Source organism: Hyperolius riggenbachi, chromosome 5, assembly GCF_040937935.1.
Source record: "Hyperolius riggenbachi isolate aHypRig1 chromosome 5, aHypRig1.pri, whole genome shotgun sequence".
In the NCBI taxonomy this organism is placed as follows: domain Eukaryota; kingdom Metazoa; phylum Chordata; class Amphibia; order Anura; family Hyperoliidae; genus Hyperolius; species Hyperolius riggenbachi.
Window position 1 is genome coordinate 15,286,494 of NC_090650.1, and position 25,778 is coordinate 15,312,271.

The window sequence follows — 25,778 nt, forward strand, 5'->3', positions numbered from 1 at the left end:
TCAGTTCGGTCAGCTTTTACTGCATCCTGAATTTTTATTACCCAAATTGTTCTTGATCCTCCTGTTCGCTTAGTTTTGGGTGCAGTTTGGCTGAAATATTTCAGAATTTTCTCCTTTTTCTGAAATTCTGCAGATGAAAAAGAGAAATTTGAACCTACAGTGTTTCGGGATACCATCATCCAGGGACTCAATGAGGCTGGAAGGGACTTGGAGGCATTAGCGAAATTCCTGGACACCACCGGCTCCCGCCTGGACTACCGCCGCTATGCGGACACGCTGTTTGACATCCTCATAGCGGGGAGCATGCTAGGTAAGGGGCGAGTTTCGCCAAACTATTATTGACTTATAAAGCACCAACATATTCTGTGGCGCTGTACAAAATAAGAAACAAACATGGCGTACAAAATAATACAGACAATGGTAAACCCCAAAATATGAAATGCAGAGTTGGTACAAAATACAGAACTGATAATTACAGTGACAAAATTAATGTGAATAAATGTGTAACGAATTCCAAGACACAAGAGTGAGAGCCCTGCCCTTGGGTGCTTACAGTCTACAGGAATGTGGGAAATAAGAGTTGGAGTAGTATACAATATTCATACCTAGAGACAGTGTGCTGTAGGTTATTTAGTAGAAGTACAACTTGGCCAGAGGTCAAAAGGTGAACTGGCGCAAGGTAGAGTGATGCTTGGTGGAAAAAGTGAGTTTTGAGGGAGTGTTTAAAGATATGAAAGGTTGGGGAGTGACGGATGTGTTGTGGGAGAGGATTCCAGAGGAGGGGTGAAGTGCGTAAGAAATCTTATATAGGTAAATTCGAGGAGGTAATTCTAGAGGAGGATAGTAGAAGCTCATTTGCAGATCTGAGATTGCGGTTGGGTTGGTATCTGGAAACTAGTGAGGAGATGTACAGGGGAGAGAGATTGTGGAGAGCTTTGTAGGTTACAACTGGATCCTCTGGTTAATTGGCAACCAATGAAGATTTTGACAGAGAGGAGCAGCAGAGGAAGAGCGAGAAGAGAGATGAATGAGACGAGCAGCCGAGTTCAGTACAGATTGGATCGGTGCCAGTCTGTTAGTTGGTTGTCCACAAAGCAGTACTGTAATGAATAGCGGAGATGCCGCCGCGCGGTCTGGCGGCGTGGCTGCTGTCTCCGCATTCAGACTGGCGGTTTCCGTACAGCGGCATGCGTCTGGTTTGCCTGGGCCTTCTAGTGCACACAGATGGAGAGCTGCGCGCGCTAGAAGGCAGGACCTTTATGCCAGCAGGAGAGGTATCAGCTGATCAGGTCGATCACCTGATTCCGGCGGAACTCCTGATTGGCTGAGTGGCTGGGGGCGGCGCTGAGGAGCGCTGGAGTATATATAGATCGTGCTTGTCAGTTGCTGGTTGTCTGCCGTTGCGAATACTTATGTGTGAGCACTCAGACCTCAGTCAGATCCTACAGTGTGTTAGAACCAGGTGGACCTGGGAATTCACACTTAGCCAGATTACGCTCTTGTTATTACTGTATTATACTCTAGACCAGTTCCAGGGTGTTGAGACCAAGGACCTCACACCCAAGCTTAGGACACTGTGTTATTCTTTAGACTAGTTCCTGGGTGTCGAGACCAAGGACCTCACACCCCAGACTAGGATTGTGCTTTATATCTGTTATGACCAATTGCTCTGTCGACCTCTCTCTTGCTTTCTGATTCGGTACCTCTGCCTATCTGCCTACCAGTTGCCAACCCTGCCTGTACCCGGTTACCGAATCAGCCTTCTGTCTTTGTACCTTATCTGCTCGTGTGTTGCCGACCTGGCCTGCCCGACCCTTCTGGCTGACACTCATCCCTTGAGTGTTCAGTCTGTCTGTACTATCCGTGACACTATTCCACCAAGTGTCAGTTAGCTGCAAGGACCTCTTGCTCCTCAGAGAGTCCTTTCTGCAGTGCAGCCAGTGGTCTCTATCCCATAGGAGTCCCCTGGCTGCAGTACTGTCTGATTACCAGTTTACCAGGGAATCACTGGCTGCCAGATTATCTCTATCTCCTCTCTTAAAGGAGTTAGTCCCTGCACAGCCGAGGGCCACCTGCTCCTCAGGTGGTCTTTGGCCGAAGTTATCTGTGTCTCCCGCCTTGCGGGAGATAGCCTTCAGTTGCACCAAACACTTACACTTCTATAGGGGTCCAGAGGTTAGTCATACTTGTATTACTGGTGATTCTGCAGATCATCCATAATCAGGTGTACATCTGTATTGTTGATGATTCTGCAGATCATCAATAATCAGATTCTCTCTGTGTGCTGCTGACACCAATCGTTACAAGTACATTACAATAGTCCACATGAGATATTATAAGAGCATGTATATACTTTTTAATTGTGTTGAGAAAAGGTTGGATTTGAAATATGTTTGTGAGCTGGAGATGACAGTCGGGAGTCTTGGAGACTTTTCTGAAGTTATTCCCCGCTGGGGTCATCCACGTGTCATGAAGACGACAAGCTGCGAACGATCGACGCCACATGATAACACTTTATCATACCTCTTAGCAGCGTGTTAATTGGTTTATGTCATCTCAGAGAAATCGCCACCTTGCAGATGATTCGGCCGCTAATCTCTGTATCAATAATACACTCTTGTGTTTACTGGTGGTGACAGCCAGAAATCAGACAAGAGAGGCTTTATAAAAGTCTTATGCAAGGAGCACACATCCCGTCGCGGTTATACAAGCGTTCTCGGGGTTAGTGGCGCTCTGCGATCACTCCATGGTTGCATTTTAAAGGGGAACTGAAGTAAGAGGTATACGGAGGCTGCCATATTTATTTCCTTTTAATCAATACTAGTTGCCTGGCAGCCCAGTGTTCTCCCCAGGCTCTTTTAGCCGGGTGCTCCACCCAGCTAGTTTTGGTGAGAACCCGGCTGTCATCGGTTCACCTCCTCCTATGATGTAAGCAGAGTTGTGCAGAGACGCGCCGGCCCTGCATTCTCTCATCACGCCCCACCCTGCTACTTTTTCATGCCACCCGGCTATTATTTCATGCCACCCGGCTGGAAAAAAATTCTGGGGAGAACACTGCAGCCCTGCTGGTCTATTTCTCTGCAGTAGTATCTGAATAACACCAGAAACAAGCATGCAGCTAGTCTTGTCAGATCTGACTTTAAAGTCTGAAACACCTGATCTGCTGCATGCTTGTTCAGGGGCTATGGCTAATAGTATTAGAGGCAGAGGATCAGCAGGACAGCCAGGCAACTGGTATTGATTAAAAGGAAATAAATATGGCAGCCTCCGTATACCTCTTACTTCAGTTCCCCTTTAATCTGCGTTCATCGCATGTGAAATGCAGAAAAAAACCACGACCAATGAACGCGAACACCTTGCGATTTCTGAGCAGGCCATTCAAATCAATAGCCAGTGCGGCAGTGCACGCCAATTTGCAGATGCAGGAAAACGTTTGCAAATCCGATATAGTGTGTCTGAGGTGTTCACATATCTGTGTGATTCATGCGGTTTTACTGCCTTTTTATACAGTGGGATGCGAAAGTTTGGGCAACCTTGTTAATCGGCATGATTTTCCTGTATAAATCGTTTGTTGTTGCAGTGAAAAATGTCAGTTAAATATCATATAGGAGACACACACAGTGATATTTGAGAAGTGAAATGAAGTTTATTGGATTTACAGAAAGTGTGCAATAATAGTTTAAATAAAACTAGGCAGGTGCATAAATTTGGGCACTGTGATTTTATTGATTCCAAAACCTGGGGCTGTTGCCGTGGCCATGCCCATCGCGTGATGCGGTTGGCAAGCAGTTAAAGAGAGCTGTCCATGCTCAGAAGCCATCACATCTGAATGAACTAGAGATGTTTTGTAAAGAGAAATGGTCCAAAATACCTTCAGCCAGAATCCAGACTCTCATTGGAACCCACAGGAAGTGTTTAGAGGCTGTAATTTCTGCAAAAGAAGGATCTACTAATTATTGATTTGATTTCCTTTTTTTTGGTGCCCAAATTTATGCACCTGCCTAATTTTGTTTAAACAATTATTGCGCACTTTCTGTAAATCCAATAAACTTCATTTCACTTCTCAAATATCACTGTGTGTGTCTCCTATATGATATATTTAACTGACATTTTTTATTGTAACAACCAACGATTTATACAGGAAAATCATGACAATTAACAAAAGTTGCCCAAACTTTTGCATCCCACTGTACATGCACAATTTTTTGTAAGGTATGTTCCTTAGTTTTTTTTCCCTCCTGCGCTTTTGTGGTTTTTGATTATGTTTGTATGCAAATTTTTGGATTGCAATCTTTCTTTGCATGCCAATTAAGTTCATTTTACATGGAATTGTATCTAATCAAGTTTTGTATTTTTGCAAAAAATGCTTTTTTCCTGCGTATCCATTGACTTGAATTAAATGCAAGACGCACATGAAAAAAAAAGACCTGCAGTGCCATTGTCACAATGCAGAAAAAATAAAAAAAAACAGCAATAAAAATGAAAAAATGCAGGACAACTACGATGCCAATGTAACATATGTAGCCAGGCTTAAAGAGGCCCTGTAGTGACATATAGCAGAATGTAGTAAAGAGGCCCTGTAGTGACATATAGTAGAATGCAGTAAAGAGGCCCTGTAGTGACATATAGCAGAATGCAGTAATGAGGCCCTGTAGTGACATATAGCAGAATGCAGTAAAGAGGTCCTGTAGTGACATATAGTAGAATGCAGTAAAGAGGCCCTGTAGTGACATATAGCAGAATGTAGTAAAGAGGCCCTGTAGTGACATATAGTAGAATGCAGTAAAGAGGCCCTGTAGTGACATATAGCAGAATGCAGTAATGAGGCCCTGTAGTGACATATAGTAGAATGCAGTAAAGAGGCCCTGTAGTGACATATAGCAGAATGCAGTAAAGAGGCCCTGTAGTGACATATAGCAGAATGCAGTAAAGACAAGACAAGACAAGACAAATAACATTTATATCGCGCTTTTCTCCTGGCGGACTCAAAGCGCCAGAGCAGCAGCCACTAGGGCGCGCTCTATAGGCAGTAGCAGTGTTAGAGAGACTTGCCAAAGGTCTCCTACTGAATAGGTGCTGGCTTACTGAACAGGCAGAGCCAGGGTTCGAACCCTGGTCTCCTGCGTCAGAGAGGCAGAGCCCTTAACCATTACACCATCCAGCCCTCCAGTACAGAGGTCCTGTAGTGACATATAGCAGAATGCAGTAAAGAGGCCCTGTAGTGACATATAGCAGAATGCAGTAAAGAGGCCCTGTAGTGACATATAGTAGAATGCAGTAAAGAGGCCCTGTAGTGACATATAGCAGAATGCAGTAAAGAGGCCCTGTAGTGACATATAGCAGAATGCAGTAAATTATTCAGGATACCCACTTTAACAGTAATTTTCCTGGTTTCAGCATCAGAAATACTTCCTATATCTACAGTATATTACTGTGTATTGGTATGTAGCCCCGTCGTCCCACTGATGTCACAGCCTAGGTTGATAAGATATAGATTCCCCACCCAGAGCATTCTGGGAGAGCTGGTATATTTTGTACTGGCTTCGGAATTCTCAGAAACAATCATTCAGCAGAGCTGCACCTGCCGGCACTAAAGATGTTTCCACTTGTACATTTCAAATTGCAAATCGGGGTGAGGAAAGTTTTTTTTCAGAGGGTCTCCTGGGAAGGGGCAGACGTCCCCCCGCAGGGCAGTAATACAGCGAGGCAGGAGGATATAGAGGGTCTCCCGGGAAGGGGCAGGCGCCCCCCCCCCCGTAGGGCAGTAATACAGCGAGGCAGGAGGATATAGAGGGTCTCCCGGGAAGTGGCAGACGCCCCCCCCGCAGGGCAGTAATACAGCGAGGCAGGAGGATATAGAGGGTCTCCCGGGAAGGGGCAGGCGCCCCCCCGTAGGGCAGTAATACAGCGAGGCAGGAGGATATAGAGGGTCTCCTGGGAAGGGGCGGACGCCCCCCCCCCCCCCCTGCAGGGCAGTAATACAGCGAGGCAGGAGGAGAGGGTCTCCTGGGAAGGTGCAGACGCCCCCCGCAGGGCAGTACTACAGCGAGGCAGGAGGATATAGAGGGTCTCCTGGGAAGGGGCAGGCGCCCCCCGCAGGGCAGTAATACAGCGAGGCAGGAGGATATAGAGGGTCTCCCGGGAAGGGGCAGACGCCCTTTCCCGAGCGAGGCTGGAGGATATAGAGGGTCTCCTGGGAAGGAGCAGACGCCCCCCGCAGGGCAGTACTACAGCGAGGCAGGAGGATATAGAGGGTCTCCTGGGAAGGGGCAGTCGCCCCCCGCAGGGCAGTACTACAGCGAGGCAGGAGAATATAGAGGGTCTCCCGGGAAGGTGCAGACGCCCCCCGCAGGGCAGTAATACAACGAGGCAGGAGGATATAGAGGGTCTCCCGGGAAGGGGCAGACGCCCCCCCCCCCCCCGCTGGGCAGTAATACAGCGAGGCAGGAGGATATAGAGGGTCTCCTGGGAAGGGGCAGACTCCCTCCGCAGGGCAGTAATAAAGCGAGGCAGGCGGATATAGAGGGTCTCCTGGGAAGGGGCAGATGCCCCCCACAGGGCAGTAATACAGCGGCGTGCTCCTCGTGTCGATGTCGCGCCTGCCACTGGCGGGAGGCCTTTCACTGCTTCGCAGACTTGTGTAAAGTCATCGACCACTCGGGTGCGAGCTATCAATCCATTACGAGGAAGGAAAATGTGCTGAACGCCAGAGGCGAGAAAACCCAGCGTGACTTCTAACGCCAAGCCACTTCCTCTCCTCTCAGGTTAATTATAAGTCGCGCTCCGACCGCAGAAAGTGCTCGCCTGCCGGTGAAAAGAATGGATTGTGGTTTGCTTTTTTTTTTAATTTTTTTTTTTTTTATGTAGAATAGAAAATATTTTTTATTTAAGTTAGAGTGATTCCAATTTAGAGACTATAGTGACAAGCAAAATATAAATATTCTGGCAATCTACACTGACCCAGGGACAGAGGGACAGTTCTACCATTGGGGTAAGCCGGGCACTTTTAGAGAGGATCATCATTGTTAATGGAGGCTTCAGATTAAAGGAAACATGAAGTGAGAAGTATATGGAGGCTGCCATATTTATTTCCTTTTAAGCAATACCAGTTGCCTGGCAGCCCTGCTGGTCTATTTGGCTTCAGTAGTGTCTGAATCACACCAGAAACCAGCATGCAGCTAATCTTGTTAGATCTGACAATAAAGTCAGAAACATCTGACCTGCTGCATGCTTGTTCAGGGGCTATGGCTAAAAGTATTTGAGGCAGAGGATCAGCAGGGCCGTCGGGAAACATGGTATTGCTTTATAGGGAAAAAAAAATATGGCAGCCTCCATACTCCTATCACTTCAGGTGTTCTTCTTTAAGAACCGTAACCAAGGATTGAACTTCATCCCAATCAGTTGATACCCCCTTTCCCACGAGAAGTCTATTCCTTTTCTGAAATAGAGCAACCATTATCCCCCCCCTTCCCCGCCCCCCCTGTGCATAGAACTCTCAGTAACGAACATTCTGTTCAGATCACCTGGCAGAGCTAAAGATGTCACCTCCAGTGGTAAATGTCAGAATGTAAATCAGGGAGAGGGAAGATTTTACAATAAGCAAACACTGACTTAATATTTATAAAGTAATATTGTAAATAAAATAAGCAATATTTATTCATTACGTCATTTTCACTGCAGTTACTCTTTAAGTTTTTTTGTTTAGTTTAGAGGTTTAGTGAATAGAAAACAGAAATGTGTATTTCTCATACAGGTGAGGTACACTGAGGACTAGCTCACAGTGCTCTGTTGCGTTGTAGAATCTGCATGCCAGCTCACTGCCCATACAATTCTATGGGCCTGTTCACAGTACTGCGTTGTAATTGATCCCATCATTCTAATAAAGGTGCCCATACACTCGTCAGATTGGCAGCAGATAGATAAGAAATGCATCTGATGATCTATCTGATGTGTTTTTAGAACATTTTTACCAGGGTAGAATTCCAATAGATTTCAGTTTGAAATCTATTGGAATTCTATCTGATGGCATTTTTTTGCCATCAGATTTCCATTAAGGCCAATGCAAACTGATAAGCAATCTCATCAGATCGAACCTAGATTTTACACCCTGCCAGTTCGATGGAAATCCATCGAAATCGATCGAAATCGGCCAGAAAATCGGCTGAGTGTATGGGCTGCTTAACTTGCTTTGTATTGTATTGTCTATGTCCAGTCTCCATTGCAGTACACACTGCAGGGAGACTGGAGAGTGGTATTGGAAGGTTAGGGCAGAAGTGGATTAAGATGGAGCACCAGGCAGGATAGCAGTTTTTGCCCTCCACTGATGGTCACCTGGCTTTTTTTAGTAAGATTTGGGGGGGGGGGGGGGGGCTGGCATCCACCGGGCCCCTAGCCTCTCTCTAGACCCTAGGCAACTGCCGAGAATTGCCTTGAGAATGATCCAGCTCTGGGTTAGTGTCAGTTGCTAGTTACGAGGGTTAGGATGTGAACGAGGCGAGTGGCAGGATGAGCTAAATCATCGCTGTCAGGCCGCAACAACTTCCAACCAGTCTGCAAAATTTTAGCGAGTAAGTTTCAGAAACTTGAAATCAGATGGAGGTAAAATGACAAAAAATATATTAGTATTGGAGCTGTACATCTAGCCCCAGGAAAAGTAGTGAATTTGCCAGCGGGGTTTTCTGTTGGCCACTGGCCAGTACTGACTGTGGCAATAAAACAGAGGGAACTCTGGGGTACATTTCAATGCTTTTGCTGGGAATAGCTGTTCAAGAGGAACATCAACCCAGGATTAAACTGTATCCCAATCAGTAGCTGATACCTCCTTTCCCAGGAGAAATCTTTACATATTCTCAAATAAATCATCTGGGGGGGGGGGGGGGGGGTCTGTGTGACTAATATTGTGATGAAGCCCTTCCCACAGTGTGATGTCATGACCATGGTCCTGACAGTTTCCTGTCTGTGAGCCTTGTTGCTTTGTGGGGAAAAATGGCTTTTTCCAACTGCCTAGCAAGCAGTATGTTCCTCTGTGCATAGAACTCTCAGTAACGAACATTCCATACAGATCTCCTGGCAGAACTAAATATGTCACCACCAGTGATAAATCTCAGAATGTAAATCTGAGGAAAGATTTTACAATGGGCAAACACTGACTAAATAATCTATAAATAAATATTGTAAAATATAAGCCATTTTATTCATTGCTATTTTCACTACAGTTCCTCTTTCATCACAATAATACAATACAGGGCAAATATGCATGATATTTACTGTCTGAATAAAATGTCTCTTTAACCCCTTGTCCCCCATGTAGGCTGGTATGTCAGAGTTCAGAGCCTGGACAGCATGGGACTCCACAGGCTGAACTATATCAGCCCACATGATGGTGGGTGGGTGGGGGTGGAGAGTAAGGGAGGCAGTAAAGATGGAAAATACCTGAAAATGTTTTCTTTTGATTTCAGTAAATTTTCTGTTGTAAATCAAAACGTGGACATTACAATACATATCTAATGCAGCACATTTGAGACTAATGTCAAAGAAGAACCATAAATAATACCTGCCTTTTCAGTCTATATTTCTTCTGTTTATTTCTCCCCTCTTCAGCTCCCGGAGGAACTCGCATCGATGACGGAGACAAAAGCAAAGTGACCAATAACTGCGTCTTCGGAGCTAACGAGGACTATGAGACTATGCGGAATTACGCTCAGGTATACGGCACAAAGAAGAGCCAAACTTTGAAGAAGAGACATAAAAACTTGTGCAGCAAATATCAGAGAGTAATCTCCTCCCACTTCTATGGGATGTTCCACTTCTGCTGGCAGCACTCCCTGCTCTCTGTGCCGCTAACTACTCAAGCACCATTGTGGAAGTTACTGGGGATGCTAGCTACACACTGAGATTTTCTGGCAGATTTACTGTCAGATCGATTATTTCCAACATATCCGATTTGATTTCCAATCGATTTCTGATCATTTTCCGATCGATTTCCGTTTTCCGTTCACTTCAATAGGAAATCGATTGGAAATCAGATCAGATATGTTGGAAATAATCGATCTGCCAGTAAATCTGCCAGAAAATCTCATACTGTGTACCTAGCATTAAAGGGACTCCGAGCTCAAAATTAAAACAAAATCGGTACTCACCTGGGGCTTTCTGCAGCCCAGGGTAGGTCGGGAGGTCCCACGGCGTCCTCCTGGCTCCTCTCCCTGGGCCTGGCCAGAAATGGCTCCCAGCGACACTGGGCCTGAGTGTCGGGCTCCTTCTTCCTGAAACGTCACGTCTGTCGTCACCACGCCGGCCACCTCGCGTCATCACGGCGGCCGGCGTGACAGTACGGCGCATGCACGATTAAACCGCGCATGTGCCGTACTGTCACGCTGGCCGCCGTGATGACGCGAGGCAGCCAGCGTGGTGACGACAGACGTGACGTTTCAGGAAGAAGGAGCCCGACACTCAGGCCCAGTGTCGCCGGGAGCCATTTCTGGCCAGGCCCAGGGAGAGGAGCCAGGAGGACGCCGTGGGACCTCCCGACCTACACTGGGCTGCAGAAAGCCCCAGGTGAGTACCGATTTTGTTTTAATTTTGAGCTCGGAGTCCCTTTAAGGGGTCCATTAACTGTACTAGTTTTCACTAAATGTGATCTTTCGATGCGATTTGAATGATCGTAAGTAATCTGAAGGCAATTATCGAATGTTCACATTTACTGAACGATTCTTTCTTCAAATGCGATCATAATTTCCAACTTTCGGATCGATTTTATCCTATAAAGCAGTCGACCAAAGAATCGTTCACTATAGATTGCATTCAGAAACTGCAAATTTTCTATAGAGTTCTATCGTAAAAATCACATTTGGTGAAAATTTTTTACTGTTAATGGGCACCTTTATTGGGATATTTTTCCCAGACTACTGTACAGTGCAAATTTCTCACAATTGTAATTTTGCATTGTAATTTGCAACTACGATACAAAATTGCAATGTGAAATGTTGCGTAATATCTACATATATAATAGAGTAAGTGCCTCAACCTTCAAGCAAGAAGAAGAAGTACTTTGCATAAGAAAATTTATGCGTGATCAAACACCAAGTTTAAGGCCTCTTTTCCACGGACTGTTGAGCTGTGTGCTCAGCAAGCAGTTACCAGGCAGCAGTGAGCAGATACCAGGCAGCAACAAGCAGTTACCAGGCAGCACCAGGCAGCAGTGAGCAGATAACAAGCAGTTACCAGGCAGCAGTGAGCAGATACCAGGCAGCAGCGAGCAGATACCAGGCAGCAGCGAGCAGATACCAGGCAGCAGCGAACAGTTACCAGGCAGCAGCGAACAGTTACCAGGCAGCAACGAGCAGTTACCAGGCAGCAACAAGCAGTTACCAGGCAGCAACAAGCAGTTACCAGGCAGCAACAAGCAGTTACCAGGCAGCAACAAGCAGTTACCAGGCAGCAACAAGCAGTTACCAGGCAGCAACAAGCAGTTACCAGGCAGCAACAAGCAGTTACCAGGCAGCAACAAACAGTTACCAGGCAGCAACAAGCAGTTACCAGGCAGCAACAAGCAGTTACCAGGCAGCACCAGGCAGCAGTGAGCAGATAACAAGCAGTTACCAGGCAGCAGCGAGCAGTTACCAGGCAGCAGCAAGCAGTTACCAGGCAGCAGCAAGCAGTTACCAGGCAGCAGCAAGCAGTTACCAGGCAGCAGCAAGCAGTTACCAGGCAGCAGCAAGCAGTTACCAGGCAGCAGCAAGCAGTTACCAGGCAGCAGCAAGCAGTTACCAGGCAGCAGCAAGCAGTTACCAGGCAGCAGCAAGCAGTTACCAGGCAGCAGCAAGCAGTTACCAGGCAGCAGCAAGCAGTTACCAGGCAGCAGCAAGCAGTTACCAGGCAGCAGCAAGCAGTGAGCAGTTACCAGGCAGCAGTGAGCAGTTACCAGGCAGCAACAAGCAGTTACCAGGCAGCAACAAGCAGTTACCAGGCAGCACCAGGCAGCAGTGAGCAGATAACAAGCAGTTACCAGGCAGCAGTGAGCAGATAACAAGCAGATACCAGGCAGCAGTGAGCGGATACCAGGCAGCAACAAGCAGTTACTAGGCAGCAACAAGCAGTTACTAGGCAGCAACAAGCAGTTACTAGGCAGCAACAAGCAGTTACTAGGCAGCAACAAGCAGTTACTAGGCAGCAACAAGCAGTTACTAGGCAGCAACAAGCAGTTACTAGGCAGCAACAAGCAGTTACTAGGCAGCAACAAGCAGTTACTAGGCAGCAACGAGCAGTTACCAGGCAGAAGTGAGCAGTTACTAGGCAGCAACAAGCAGTTACCAGGCAGAAGTGAGCAGTTGTGAGAGTTTGAGAGGCATTTCACTGCCTATCAACAGTCCATGGAAAAGAGGTCTTACCCTAGCAAGTCTGGCTTTGCAAATCTGGCCTAATTGGCTATTCATGAGGCAATGCTCATGCATAGGGCCCAACCGTCCCGTTTACTGTCACGATTTTGGGGGGCTCTCCCGCTATCACGGTATGAGCCCCCCAAATCCCGGGCAGCAGTGGGCAGTGAGGATGGAAAAAAAATGATCGAGGCGCCAGCCGCGGGTAATTGGGATGCGGGACGCGTGCATCCCATTACTACCTCCCTCCCTTGGAATCGGCCTCCCCTGTGTCTCCCCCCTGTTTGCAGAGTGCGCAGCTAAGCGGAGTGGGCTGTCAGCTTACCGGTATCCATGGACGCGTACCGATGTCTGGCTTCAATCTGCTTCCTGTGACGTCATAGGAAGCAGGAAGCCAGATGCTGGTACGTGTCCATGGATACCGGTAAGCTGACAGCCCGCTCCGCTTAGCTGCGCACTCTGCAAACAGGGGGCAGACACAGGGGGGGGGCAGATTCCAAGGGAGGGAGGGAGGTAGTAATGGGATGCACACTACCCGCATCCCAATTACCCGCGGCTGGCGCCTCGATCATTTTTTTCTTGCATTGGCACCCTCCTCCTCACCCACCCACCCACCCACCCACCCACGGACACCCTCCTCCTCCTCCTCCTCCTCCTCCTCCTCCTCCTCCTCCTCCTCCTCCTCCTCCTCCTCCTCATCATCATATATGGGGGAGATATGTATTAAAAAATATTAGGGGATGTTATTAATTGAAAAAAAAATTCAATTTTTTTATGGTAGGTGTGAGGGGGGGGGGGGGGGGGAGTTAGGGGTGTGGCCTAAGTGTCCCGATTCCTAGCTTTAAAATGTTGGGAGGTATGCTCATGCAAATGCATGCACAAACCAATACCGCAAAGTGGTCACCCTGCTACATGCTACATTAGCACTATCCAGGAGCACCACAGGGAGGATTCCCAATGCCCCCTTTTTATACAACCGGGGGGACCGCAGGGTCCCAGGCTCTCTCACTGCCTGGGAACCACAGCAGCACCCCGGAGGGGGAGACTGGGTGGCGCAGACGACCCCCCCCCCCCCAAGTGTGGCCAGCGCCGGGGAGAGCCGTCCGCACCCACCTCCCAATATTAAAAACAGGCACTTACCTTAACATCCATAGCGTTCTGCTACATGAGCATTAACTTTGGGGCACCACATGAGAAAGGAGAGAAGCATGGGTCACCCCGAGCTTTAAAGCTCAGGGCTGGCTCACATACAGCACTCCAGAGAGGGGGGGGGGGGGGGGGGAGGACAGGCTAGTGATGCTCAAATACCCCTTTTTAAAATTCGAGTTTGGTCGAATTCGAATAGTAAATTATTCGAGGTCAGTCGAATATTCGAGTCGAATAATTTTTACTATTCGATTCGACCTCGGACTTCGAGCTCACTATTCGAGTCGGTATTCGAGCTAACTATTCGAGCTGACTATTCGAATTGGCCTTAAATAGCTTCCAACACTTGTTTTGAGGGTGAATGATGCAAGAAACCTCTTTTTTTCCAAGTAACAACAGCAAGTGATTATGTGGGGATGTTCCTTTAAAAAAAAATGTGGAAAGAGAAGTTGTGTCCTTAATTTTGTTCAGTAGTGTTACTGTATATACTTGTTCTTCTTCTTCTTTATCTTTCTTCTTCTTCTTGATCTTCTTCTTCTATATCTTCTTCTTCTATATCTTCTTCTTCTATATCTTCTTCTTCTTCTTCTTCTTCTTCTTCTTCTTCTTCATCTTCATCTTCATCTTCATCTTCATCTTCATCTTCATCTTCATCTTCTTCTTCTTCATCTTCATCTTCATCTTCATCTTCTTCATCATCTTCATCTTCATCTTCATCTTCATCTTCATCTTCTTCATCTTCATCTTCATCTTCATCTTCTTCATCTTGATCTTCTTCATCTTGATCTTCTTCATCTTCATCTTCATCTTCATCTTCTTCATCTTCATCTTCTTCATCTTCATCTTCATCTTCATCTTCATCTTCTTCATCTTCATCTTCATCTTCTTCATCTTCATCTTCATCTTCATCTTCTTCATCTTGATCTTCTTCATCTTGATCTTCTTCATCTTCATCTTCATCTTCATCTTCTTCATCTTCATCTTCTTCATCTTCATCTTCATCTTCATCTTCTTCATCTTCATCTTCATCTTCTTCATCTTCATCATCTTCATCTTCATCTTCTTCATCTTCATCTTCATCTTCATCTTCTTCATCTTCATCATCTTCATCTTCATCTTCATCTTCTTCATCTTCATCTTCATCTTCATCATCTTCATCTTCATCTTCATCTTCATCTTCTTCATCTTCATCTTCATCTTCTTCATCTTCATCTTCATCTTCATCTTCATCTTCTTCATCTTCATCTTCATCTTCATCTTCATCTTCTTCATCTTCATCTTCTTCATCTTCATCTTCTTCATCTTCATCTTCATCTTCTTCATCTTCATCTTCATCTTCATCTTCATCTTCATCTTCTTCATCTTCATCATCTTCATCTTCATCTTCTTCATCTTCATCTTCATCTTCTTCATCTTCTTCATCTTCTTCATCATCTTCTTCATCTTCATCTTCATCTTCATCTTCATCTTCATCTTCTTCATCTTCCTTTTCAATATCGTCTTCTTCTTCTTCACGTATTTCTCTTTTCAATTTTTTTTTTTAAGAAATGCAGCTATTTTTGAGCGTAACAAATAGCTGGTGGGCGCACGCATGTTGGAAGCGCCATTGTATGTGCTCCCTGGCAGTGGAAACACAAAGACAGCAGGAGGTAAATTCAGCAGCAGGAGGAGGAGGATGAGTGTGTGGCAGCAGGCAGTCAATGAGGCAGGCAGCTCGCCGTGACATAATAGCCCTGGTACCTAGCGGTGATACCAGGGCTGTAAATAAACACAACAGGAGGTCCCAGACAGCGGTCGTGCAGCCCACATTGTGTCCAATACACAACTGGGACAACACAGTTTTCAACCCGGGCACCTCAGAAAAATTAAACCTTTTTTTTTTTTTTAATGGTTTGTTTGGTTTTGGTTTTGCAACCAATATAGCTATTGTTTGACGTAATAGCTGGTGGCAGAGTGGCAGCAGAAGGTAATTCTGTGTACCCTGGCAGTGGGAAACACAGACAGACAGCAGCAGCAGGAGGAGGAATGGAGGAGTAGGCGAGCAGCTATTGTTTGACGTAATAGCTGGTGGCAGAGTGGCAGCAGAAGGTAAATCATCTGTGTACCCTGGCAGTGGGAAACACAGACAGACCGCAGCAGCAGGAGGAGGAATGGAGGAGTAGGCGAGCAGCTATTGTTTGACGTAATAGCTGGTGGCAGAGTGGCAGCAGAAGGTAAATCATCTGTGTACCCTGGCAGTGGGAAACACAGACAGACAGACAGCAGCAGCAGCAGCAGCAGGAGGAGGTATGGAGGAGCAGTGTGAGTGTGGCAGCAGGTAGGCAGCGTGACATAATAGCCCTGGTACCTAGCGGTGATACCAGGGCTGTAAATAAACACAACAGGAGGTCCCAGACAGCGGTCGTGCAGCCCACATTGTGTCCAATACACAACTGGGACAACACAGTTTTCAACCCGGGCACCTCAGAAAAATTAAACCTTTTTTTTTTTTTTATGGTTTTTTGGTTTTTAGTTTTGCAACCAATATAGCTATTGTTTGACGTAATAGCTGGTGGCAGAGTGGCAGCAGAAGAAGGTAATTCTGTGTACCCTGGCAGTGGGAAACACAGACAGACAGCAGAAGGGCTGTACACAGCAGCCCACTGTAGGTGTAAAATGTGTGGCTGCAGGCGACGTAATAGTCAAAGTGAACCAGGCTGGCTTAGTGAGCAGGAGCCAGGAGGTGGTAAAGGGTGGTAAGGCACATTAACGATGGTTCCGGCAGCCAGTTCATGTCCCCCTCTCGCCGACAACAGGGGCCAGGAACTCGCCTTCCACCCACGCCTGGTTCATCTTGAGAAACGTCAGTCTGTCCACAGACTTGTGAGACAGACGTGAGCGTTTCTCGGTGACCACGCCACCAGCTGCACTGAAGCAGCGCTCGGACAGCACGCTGGAAGGGGGGCAGGACAGCACTTCCAGGGCGTACTGCGCCAGCTCGCTCCAGATCTCCATGCGCTTGACCCAATACTCCATGGGATCAACAGGGGCATCCCTGTTAAGCCCGCTGTACGACCCCATGTAGTCAGCCACCATGCGGGTCAGGCGCTGGCTGTGACCGGAGGAGGATGCTGCTGCATGCATCTCCTCTCTAGTCACTGCTGCCGGAGCCTCTACAGTCCTGTAGAGCTCGTGGCTGAGAGACAGCAGGTCTGTGGGGCGCTTGCTGCTGCTGGATGCAGGCACCTGCTGCTGCCTCTGTGCTGGCTGCTGGACAGTGGGGGTGGAAGGCTGGGGGAAGGCTTCCTCCAAGCGCTCAACAAGGGCCTGCTGCAAGCTCCTTATTTGTTGCGCTGGGTCTCCTCCTGCAGGCGGCAGGAACTGGCTCAACTTCCCCTTGAGGCGTGGGTCCAACATCATGCTGATCCAGATGTCCTCCCTCTGCTTCATCTGGATCACCCTGGGGTCCCTGCGCAGGCACGTCAGCATGTGCGCTGCCATTGGGAAGAGGCGGGCCACGTCTGCTGGCACATCGACGTCAGTGCTGTCCTCATCCTCCTCCTCTGCCGCCTCATCCTCTCTCCACCCCCGCACCAACTCAGCTGCGCTGTGCTGATCCCCCTCATCAGCAGCCAGGTCAGGGACCTCCACCAAGTCCTCCTCCTCCTCCCCCTCAGAGGTGGACTGCGCAGCTGGTTGCCGCTCCTGCTGGTCCAAGGCTGCCGCTCCCTGTTCCAGCAAAGCATCGAGGGCCCTGTTCAGCAGAGAAACCAGGGGCACCCACTCGCAGACCATAGCATGGTCCCTGCTCACCATGTTTGTGGCCTGCAGGAAGGGAGCCAGCACTAAGCACACCTGCTGCATGTGCCTCCAGTCATCATCGGGGACGATGGACGGGAAGTTGCTGGTCTTGTCCCTTCTCTGAGCTGCGGAAACAGTGGCCAGGGCAAGGTACTGTTTGACAGCGCGCCTCTGTTCAACCAGACGCTCCAACATCGCCAGGGTGGAGTTCCAGCGAGTCGGAACGTCAAGGATCAGCCGATGGCGTGGCAGATCCAGCTCCTTTTGCACGTCTTCCAGGCTCGCACAGGCTGCAGCCGAGCGCCGGAAGTGACGCACAACATTCCTTGCCGTTTCCAGCAGTTCGCCCATCCCCTGGTAGGTGCGCAGGAACTTCTGCACCACCAGGTTCAGCACGTGGGCAAGACAGGGGATGTGGGTCAGGTTTCCCCTGTCTATTGCGGCAACCAGATTGGCCCCATTGTCGGCCACCACCTCTCCGACTCTGAGGCCTCTGGGGGTCAGCCAAATCCTCTCCTGCTCCTGGAGTTTGGCCAACACATGGGTTGCCGTCAGCTTGGTCTTCCCAAGGCTGACCAAGTGCAGCAGCGCTTGGCAGTGGCGGGCCTTCACGCTGCTGCTGAGGCGGGGGGTTTGGCCAGGTGTGCCGGAGGATGGCAGAGGATCGGAGGAACCTGCTGCAGTTCCCCTGAGCCTGCGGGGTGGCACCACCCACTGTGTTGCTGCTGCTGCTGTGCCCGCTGCTGCTCTCCCATCCTCACCCCCTTCCACCAAGCTGACCCAGTGGACAGTGAAGGACAGGTAGCGGCCTGTCCCGAAGCGGCTGCTCCAGGAGTCCATGGTGACGTGGACCCTTTCACCAACCGCGTGCTCCAGCCCTCGCTCCACATTGGCCATCACAAAGCGGTGCAGTGCAGGAATGGCCTTGCGGGCAAAGAAGTGTCTGCTGGGGAGCTGCCAGTCTGGGGCTGCGCAAGCAAGCAGCGCACGAATGTCGCTCCCCTCCTGCACGAGCGTGTACGGCAGGAGTTGGGAGCACATGGCCCGTGCCAGCAAGCCGTTCAGCTGCCGCACGCGACGGCTGCTGGGAGGCAGAGCCCTAACCACCCCCTGGAAGGACTCGCTCAAAAGGCTCTGGCGTGGCCTTTTGCTGACACGGGAATCAGCAGACACAGCAGAGGAGGCCACTGAGGACTGGCTGCCAGAACAGGCCTCAGTGTCGGCGGCAGGAGTTGCAGAGGGGGGAGGAGCAGTGCGTTTCCGCACTCCTGCTGGTGCTGCTGGAGGAGCAGGAGGGCGGGTGGCTGCTGTTGCTGCTGCTGCTGCTGAAGGCTGTGCAGTGATGGGTGTGGTGCCACTGCCAGCAGCAGATGCCTTCAGCCTCTGGAACTCCTCATGCTGGTGGAAATGTTTAGCCGCAAGGTGGTTGATGAGCGAGCTGGTGCTGAACTTTAAGGGGTCTGCACCTCTGCTCAACTTCCGCTGACAGTGGTTGCAAGTGGCGTACTTGCTGTACACAGTGGGCATGGTGAAAAACCGCCAGATTGGTGACAGAAACTTCCCCCTACGGCATGGAAGCGCTGCTGCCTGTCTCCCTGTGGTGGTTGGGGGGGGGGGCTTGGGTGCGGCTGGGGGTGGTACTGGCTGATGCTGCTGCTGCTGCTGCTGAGCCTGAGACACCAGCAGGCTGTGGGACGCTGCCAATGCTTGCAATGATGCGCCTCCTTGCAAGGCCCACAAGCGCATCCTCCTCCTCCTCCTCAGAGCTGCTGAGGACGACATCCCCTGGAGGTGGTGGCACCCAGTCTCTGTCTGTCACCGGGTCATCATCATCCTCCCCCTCCTGAAACATGTCCTGCTGGGATGAGGACCCCCCAAACTCCTCTCCTGATGCATGGATGGGCTGCTTGACTGTCGCCACAGTCTTGCTGTCCAATCCCTCATCCCCCAAAGTGCCCATCAGCATCTCCTCCTCAAGATCGCCAACAACAGCAGACAATTTACTCATGATGCCTGGGGTCAAAAGACTGCTGAATGACAGGTCGGCGAGTGACGGTGAACTGGCCTCCTCCCCAGACCCTGCTGGGCGGCTGCTGCGAACAGGGGTGGTGGTGGTGGTGAGGGTGGAGGCCTCGGATGCAGAGCTGATGGCGGGCTGCTCATCCTCCGTCATGAGTTGCACCACAGTGTCTGCATCCTTTTCCTCAATGGGACGTTTCCGACCCGGCTGGAGGAAAATGGGAGCAGGTGCTACACGCTGCTGCTGCTGTGTCTCTGCAGCGTGAGTTGCAGATGCTCCTGCTGGGCGGCGCCCAAGGCGTCCACGGCCAGTGGCTATGGGAGGAATGTTAGCCACTGACGCTGCTGCTGCTGCTGCGGAACTGTGCATGGTGGCGCGCCCGCGGCCGCGGCTTGCCACAATGCTGCTCCCTCTCCTCCTGATTCCCTTGCTGCCCTTCCCCTTGCCCAAACCGCGCTGGCTGCCACTTCCAGACATCTTAAATGTTTTGGGCGTATAGACAAAAGTTTTGTAAAAGGGCGGGTGAAAAGTGGGGTACTTTAATGGAGTGGGTTGGTTGGTGAGGTGACTGAGTGAGTGTCCCCTAGTACAGTAAGTAAGTAGTAACAGTCAGGAAGTACAACTAGCAGTTACAATAATCAGTAGTAATCACAAGTAAATTTAGTGTGTGTACACTCAGACAGTGAGTGCACGCACGCAGGAGCTAGTAGCCTATGAACACAGTGACTGAGTGTCCTAGACTCCTAGTACAGTAAGAGTAAGTAGTAACAGTAAGTAGAACTAACTAATTACAATAATCAATCAGCGATCAGAAGGAAATGGAGTGTGGGTGTGTGTACACTCAGACAGTGAGTGCACGCACGCAGGAGCTAGTAGCCTATGAACACAGTGACTGAGTGTCCTAGACTCCTAGTACAGTAAGAGTAAGTAGTAACAGTAAGTAGAACTAACTAATTACGATAATCAATCAGCGATCAGAAGGAAATGGAGTGTGGGTGTGTGTACACTCAGACAGTGAGTGCACGCACGCAGGAGCTAGTAGCCTATGAACACAGTGACTGAGTGTCCTAGACTCCTAGTACAGTAAGAGTAAGTAGTAACAGTAAGTAGAACTAACTAATTACAATAATCAATCAGCGATCAGAAGGAAATGGAGTGTGGGTGTGTGTACACTCAGACAGTGAGTGCACGCACGCAGGAGCTAGTAGCCTATGAACACAGTGACTGAGTGTCCTAGACTCCTAGTACAGTAAGAGTAAGTAGTAACAGTAAGTAGAACTAACTAATTACGATAATCAATCAGCGATCAGAAGGAAATGGAGTGTGGGTGTGTGTACACTCAGACAGTGAGTGCACGCACGCAGGAGCTAGTAGCCTATGGACAGTGACTGAGTGTCCTAGACTCCTAGTACAGTAAGAGTAAGTAGTAACAGTAAGTAGAACTAACTAATTACAATAATCAATCAGCGATCAGAAGGAAATGGAGTGTGGGTGTGTGTACACTCAGACAGTGAGTGCACGCACGCAGGAGCTAGTAGCCTATGAACACAGTGACTGAGTGTCCTAGACTCCTAGTACAGTAAGAGTAAGTAGTAACAGTAAGTAGAACTAACTAATTACGATAATCAATCAGCGATCAGAAGGAAATGGAGTGTGGGTGTGTGTACACTCAGACAGTGAGTGCACGCACGCAGGAGCTAGTAGCCTATGGACAGTGACTGAGTGTCCTAGACTCCTAGTACAGTAAGAGTAAGTAGTAACAGTAAGTAGAACTAACTAATTACGATAATCAATCAGCGATCAGAAGGAAATAGAGTGTGTGTTGTGTGTGTACACTCAGACAGTGAGTGCAGTGCGCACACGCAGGAGCTAGTAGCCTATATGAACAGTGACAGTGAGTGTCCCTACGGGTACAGTAAGAGTAAGTAGTAAGTAAGTACAACTAACTAACAATAATCTATCAGTAATCAGAAGGAAATAGAGTGTGTGTACACACAGACAGTGAGTGAGTGCACACACGCAGGAGCTAGCTAGTAGCCTATAAACAGTGACAGTCAGTGAGTGTCCTACTCCTAGTACAGTATAACTACAATACTATTAGTAAAGGACAGCAGAAATACTGGTATAGATGAGAGAAATAAACAGAGGACAGCTGCCCACAGAGGCAAGGCCCCTGTGAGGCCTAAACCTGTAAGCTTGCAGCAGCTGCCTGTCTCTAATGTAACACACAAGCTACTAACTAAAATACAATGTCTATCTAACTAACAACAATATAGGTGTATATGGCAGGTGTAGGTGAGCAAAAACGCTAGGTAAATGATCACAATAGAGCACTTGCTAAGCCAAAGCACAAAGGAGCAACTCTCTCTCTGTACAAGTCTCAGGCAAGCATGGAGAAACGGAACATGGCGGCCGCTATTTATAGGGTAGGGGCTGGCCAGGGTCCCCCTCTGTGATTGGCTGCCGTCAGAGGGCCTGGGAGCCCTCTGATTGGCTCTAAGGACATCAATCTGGGCTATGACGCTATTCGAGCTCGGTACCGAGCTCGAATAGCGCCGAGTTGCTCGAATAGCTCGAATAGTGAATGGGCTATTCGAGTGTACTCGGATAGCCCATTCGAATAGCTCCAGCTATTCGGAGCTCGAATACCGAGCTCGAATAGCTGAAAAAGAGCTCGAATATTCGAGCTACTCGAATATTCGAGCTCTGCTGAGCACCACTGGGACAGGCGCAGACAACTCACTCCAGGGTTCACACCACCGGAGCAAGCCATCCACCACCTGCCTAAAAAGGATACAAACTGCACAAAATGCTTTCCATGTGAAAATGAATGCGCATGTAGCAGAACGCAATGGACGTTAAGGTACGTGCCTGTTTTTAATATTAGGAGGTGGGTGCGGTCGGCTCTCCCCGACGCTGGCCACGTTTGGGAAGGGGGGTCGGCTGCGCCACCCAGCCTCCCCCTCCGGGGTGCCGCTGTGGTTCCCAGGCAGTGAGAGAGCCTGGGACCCCGCGGTCCCCTCGGTTGTATAAAAAGGGGCATTGGGAATCCTCCCCGTGGCGCTCTTGGATAGTGCTAATGTAGCATGAACTAATTCCCGCAGGGCGATCGCTTTGCGGTATTGGTTTTTTGACCCTGCATAGTTTGGCATGCGAAAACAAATGCATATTTGCATGAGCATTGCCTCATGAAAAGCCAATTAGGCCAGATTTGGAAAGCCAGACTTGCTAGGGTTAAACTTGGTGTTTGAGCACGCATAATTTTTGTCATGGAAAGCATTTTTTGCAGTTGTATCCTTTGGAGGATGGTGGTGGGTGGCTTGCTCTGGTGGTGTGAGCCCTGGAGTGAGTTGTCTGCGCCTGTCCTCCCCCCCCCCCCCCCCCCCCCCTGCTCTGGAGTGTTGTATGTATGTGAGCCAGCCCTGAGCTCTAAAGTTTGGGGTGACCCATGCTTCACTCCTTTCTAATGTGGTGCCCCCAAGTTAATGTGCATGTAGCAGAACGCAATGGACGTTAAGGTAAGTGCCTGTTTTTAATATTGGGAGGTGGGTGCGGACGGCTCTCCCCGGCGCTGACCACACTGGGGGGGAATGGGTCGGCTGCGCACTCTCCCCCTCCGGGGTGCCGCTGTGGTTCCCAGGCAGCGAGAGCCTGGGACCCCGCGGTCCCCCCGGTTGTATGGGGGCATTGGGAAGCCTCCCCGTTGCGCTCCTGGATAGTGCTAATGTAGCATGAACTAATTCCCGCAGGGCGATCGCTTTGCGGTATTGGTTTTTGGACCCTGCATAGTTTGGCATGCGAAAGCAAATGCATATTTGCATGAGCATTGCCTCATGAATAGCCAATTAGGCCGTATTTGCAAAGCCAGACTTGCTAGGGTTAAACTTGGTGTTTGAGCACGCATACCTTTTCTCATGGAAAGCCTACTTCTTCTTGCTTCAAGGTTGAGGCACGTACTCTATTAGATAGATGCGGCGTATGCTACGACGCGGGTTGGCTAGTCGTTATTAATTTTGTATGTTAACATACTCAGGAACTGTAACTTGGCAATTTCATGTCATTTTGTGCCGACTTTAGCGCTTAAAGAGGAACTCCAGCCTAAACAAACATACTGGCTAACACGGTACAGAAACATTTTTACTACAGCCTAAACAAACAAACTGTCATTAAGTGACATTAGTCATGTTGATTAAAATAGATAGGTAATCTAATCTCTTACCCACACTGTTTTAAAAGAACAGGCAAATGTTTGATTTCATGAGGGCAGCCATCTTTTTGGTTGAAAGGAGGTGACCGGGAGCATGAGACACAGTTCCAACTGTCCTGTGTCCTGAGCACCTCTCCTAGTTGCTAGGCAACATTAATAACAACATAGGAAATCCCATCATGCTCTGCACAGCATCAGGGAAAAAAAGCCCGAGCTTTTGTTCTTTGATGGGTGGAGCTTAGTTAAAAACGCAGCTAAAAATTATGCTTTGGTAAGAAAAACAAAGTTTTGATGCTTTGAAACTGTTAAAGAAACACCAAGCCTTTCCAGTTCTGCTGAGTAGATTTTTAGTCCGGAGATTCACTTTTTAATATCAAGTCCACGTTGTCCGGACTGTACTGTGCAGGCGGCTGAGGTCAGCTGAGAGGGGAGCTGCTGTGAGGGATATCTCAGCTGCTGGAGGAAGCCCCGGGTAAGTAGAGGAAGAAAGTGTTTATTTAATAATAATAATAATAATAATTCCTTTTTTTGTATAGCGCTTTTTTCCTGTCGGACTCAAAGCGCTTTGCGAGGCAGCCACTAGAGCGCACTCAGTAGGCAGTAGCAGTGTTAGGGAGTCTTGCCCAAAGAACTCCTTACTGAATAGGTGCTGGCTTACTGAACAGGCAGAGCTGAGATTCGAACCCAGGTCTCCTACGTCAGAGGCGGAGCCCTCAACCATTACACTATCCAGCCTGATGACTCCTTTAAGCGCTAAAATCAGCAAAAAATTACGCAAAAATGATATGAAATTACGAATGGATTACACTTAATCAGTTGAATGTCCAAATGGTAATTACGCATGGCTGTAATTGCGAAAATTGACTTGAAATTTTGCATAATTGTAATTAGCAGATTACTATCATCTCCACACTGTACTCTGAAAAGTACTCCTTTCATGCTGGAGGGAGGAGCTGCCATTTGGGGGACGTTTTAGACATTCACAGTTGGCTGCAAGCTGAAATGAAAAGAACATTTTTAATAAAATTAAATAACAAAATACATGTGCGCCCCCCCCCCCCCCCCCCCCCGGCGATGTGCAGGAGCCCAGGCTGGAAGCATTGTGGGCTCGTGAGGTTACCAACCGCGGCTGCTTCGGGAGCGCGATCGACCGAGCGCACAGAGAGGACAGAGTATGCGCCATTGCTCCAACTGCGCTCAGACAGGTCTTTGAATGGGGGGGTGGGAAGTGTTAGGGGAATAGGCAAGTTCTGCTCCCCCAGTCGTTAAACTTCTTAAAGAGAACCCGAGGTGAGAGTGATAGGAGGCTGCCATATTTATAGTGTCTGAATAACTCCAGAAACAAGCATTCAGCTAATCTTTTCAGATCTGACAATAATGTCAGAAACACCTGATCTACTGCATGCTTGTTCAGGGGCTATGGGTAAAAAAGATATCAGAGGAAGAGGATCAGCGGGATAGCCAGGCAGCTGGTATTGTTTAAAAGGAAATAAATATGGTTGCCTCTATTTCGCTCTCACCTTGGGTTCACTTTAAGGTGCACATTAACAGTACATCCGACCATATGATTGATAGGTACTGGTATAATTAATTGTGCTAATCGACAATGAACAATTGTTCTATCAATCGTTTTTCTAATCTGAATTTCTTTGTCATTCTTTTAAGCTGAGTACACACGTACGATAACGATCGTTCAAAAACGATCGATAACGACAATTGGACCGATAATCGTGCGTTCCAAATTTTCCAACGATCGTTTTTTTTGGACGATAACAACCGTTATCGTTCAATCCGACTGATCCAACCCGGCGGATTTTTTCGAAAGATAATCGTTCAATCGTTGCATTGTGTACAAAGATCGTCCGATAATGATTATCTGTAGAGTAGTACGCATGTTCTTATTGCCTGTCATAACGTCACTTCCGTTTGCGCACGCATTTTTTTATCGTTCGTCGTGCAGTACTTTATACTTATATCGTTCACGCGTGTACACAATCGTTCATTACGAACGATCTTTTCGGTCTAATTTGAATATCGTGTAAACGTCACAAATCGTTCGTAACGAACGATCTTTATCGGACGTGTATACGAACCTTTAGCCTGATCGGATTACTTAGCATTTTCCTCTCCATTGGTGGGCTTGAATGTTTATTTACAATTGATCAGAAAGATCGGATCAGATGGTCGATTGTTCAGGAAATTGAATTGTTAACCGGTTAGCAGTCAATTTATTTAGAGGCTTGAAAGCACT

The 25,778-nt window shown here is 48.4% G+C and overlaps 1 protein-coding gene across 2 annotated transcripts in view; it reads left to right on the top strand.

Moving 5' to 3' along the window:
• BZW2 (basic leucine zipper and W2 domains 2) overlaps positions 1-25,778 on the top strand; it is a 145,143-nt gene that overhangs the window by 73,570 nt on the left and 45,795 nt on the right. The window contains exons 3-4 of one of the 2 annotated variants that reach the window (XM_068235110.1): positions 134-310; positions 9,601-9,704. In XM_068235110.1, the coding sequence (XP_068091211.1) occupies positions 134-310; positions 9,601-9,704 (281 nt within the window). Of the gene's footprint in view, positions 1-133; positions 311-9,600; positions 9,705-15,085; positions 15,170-25,778 lie in introns of those variants that run through there. The other variant, XM_068235111.1, reaches the window with a different exon arrangement.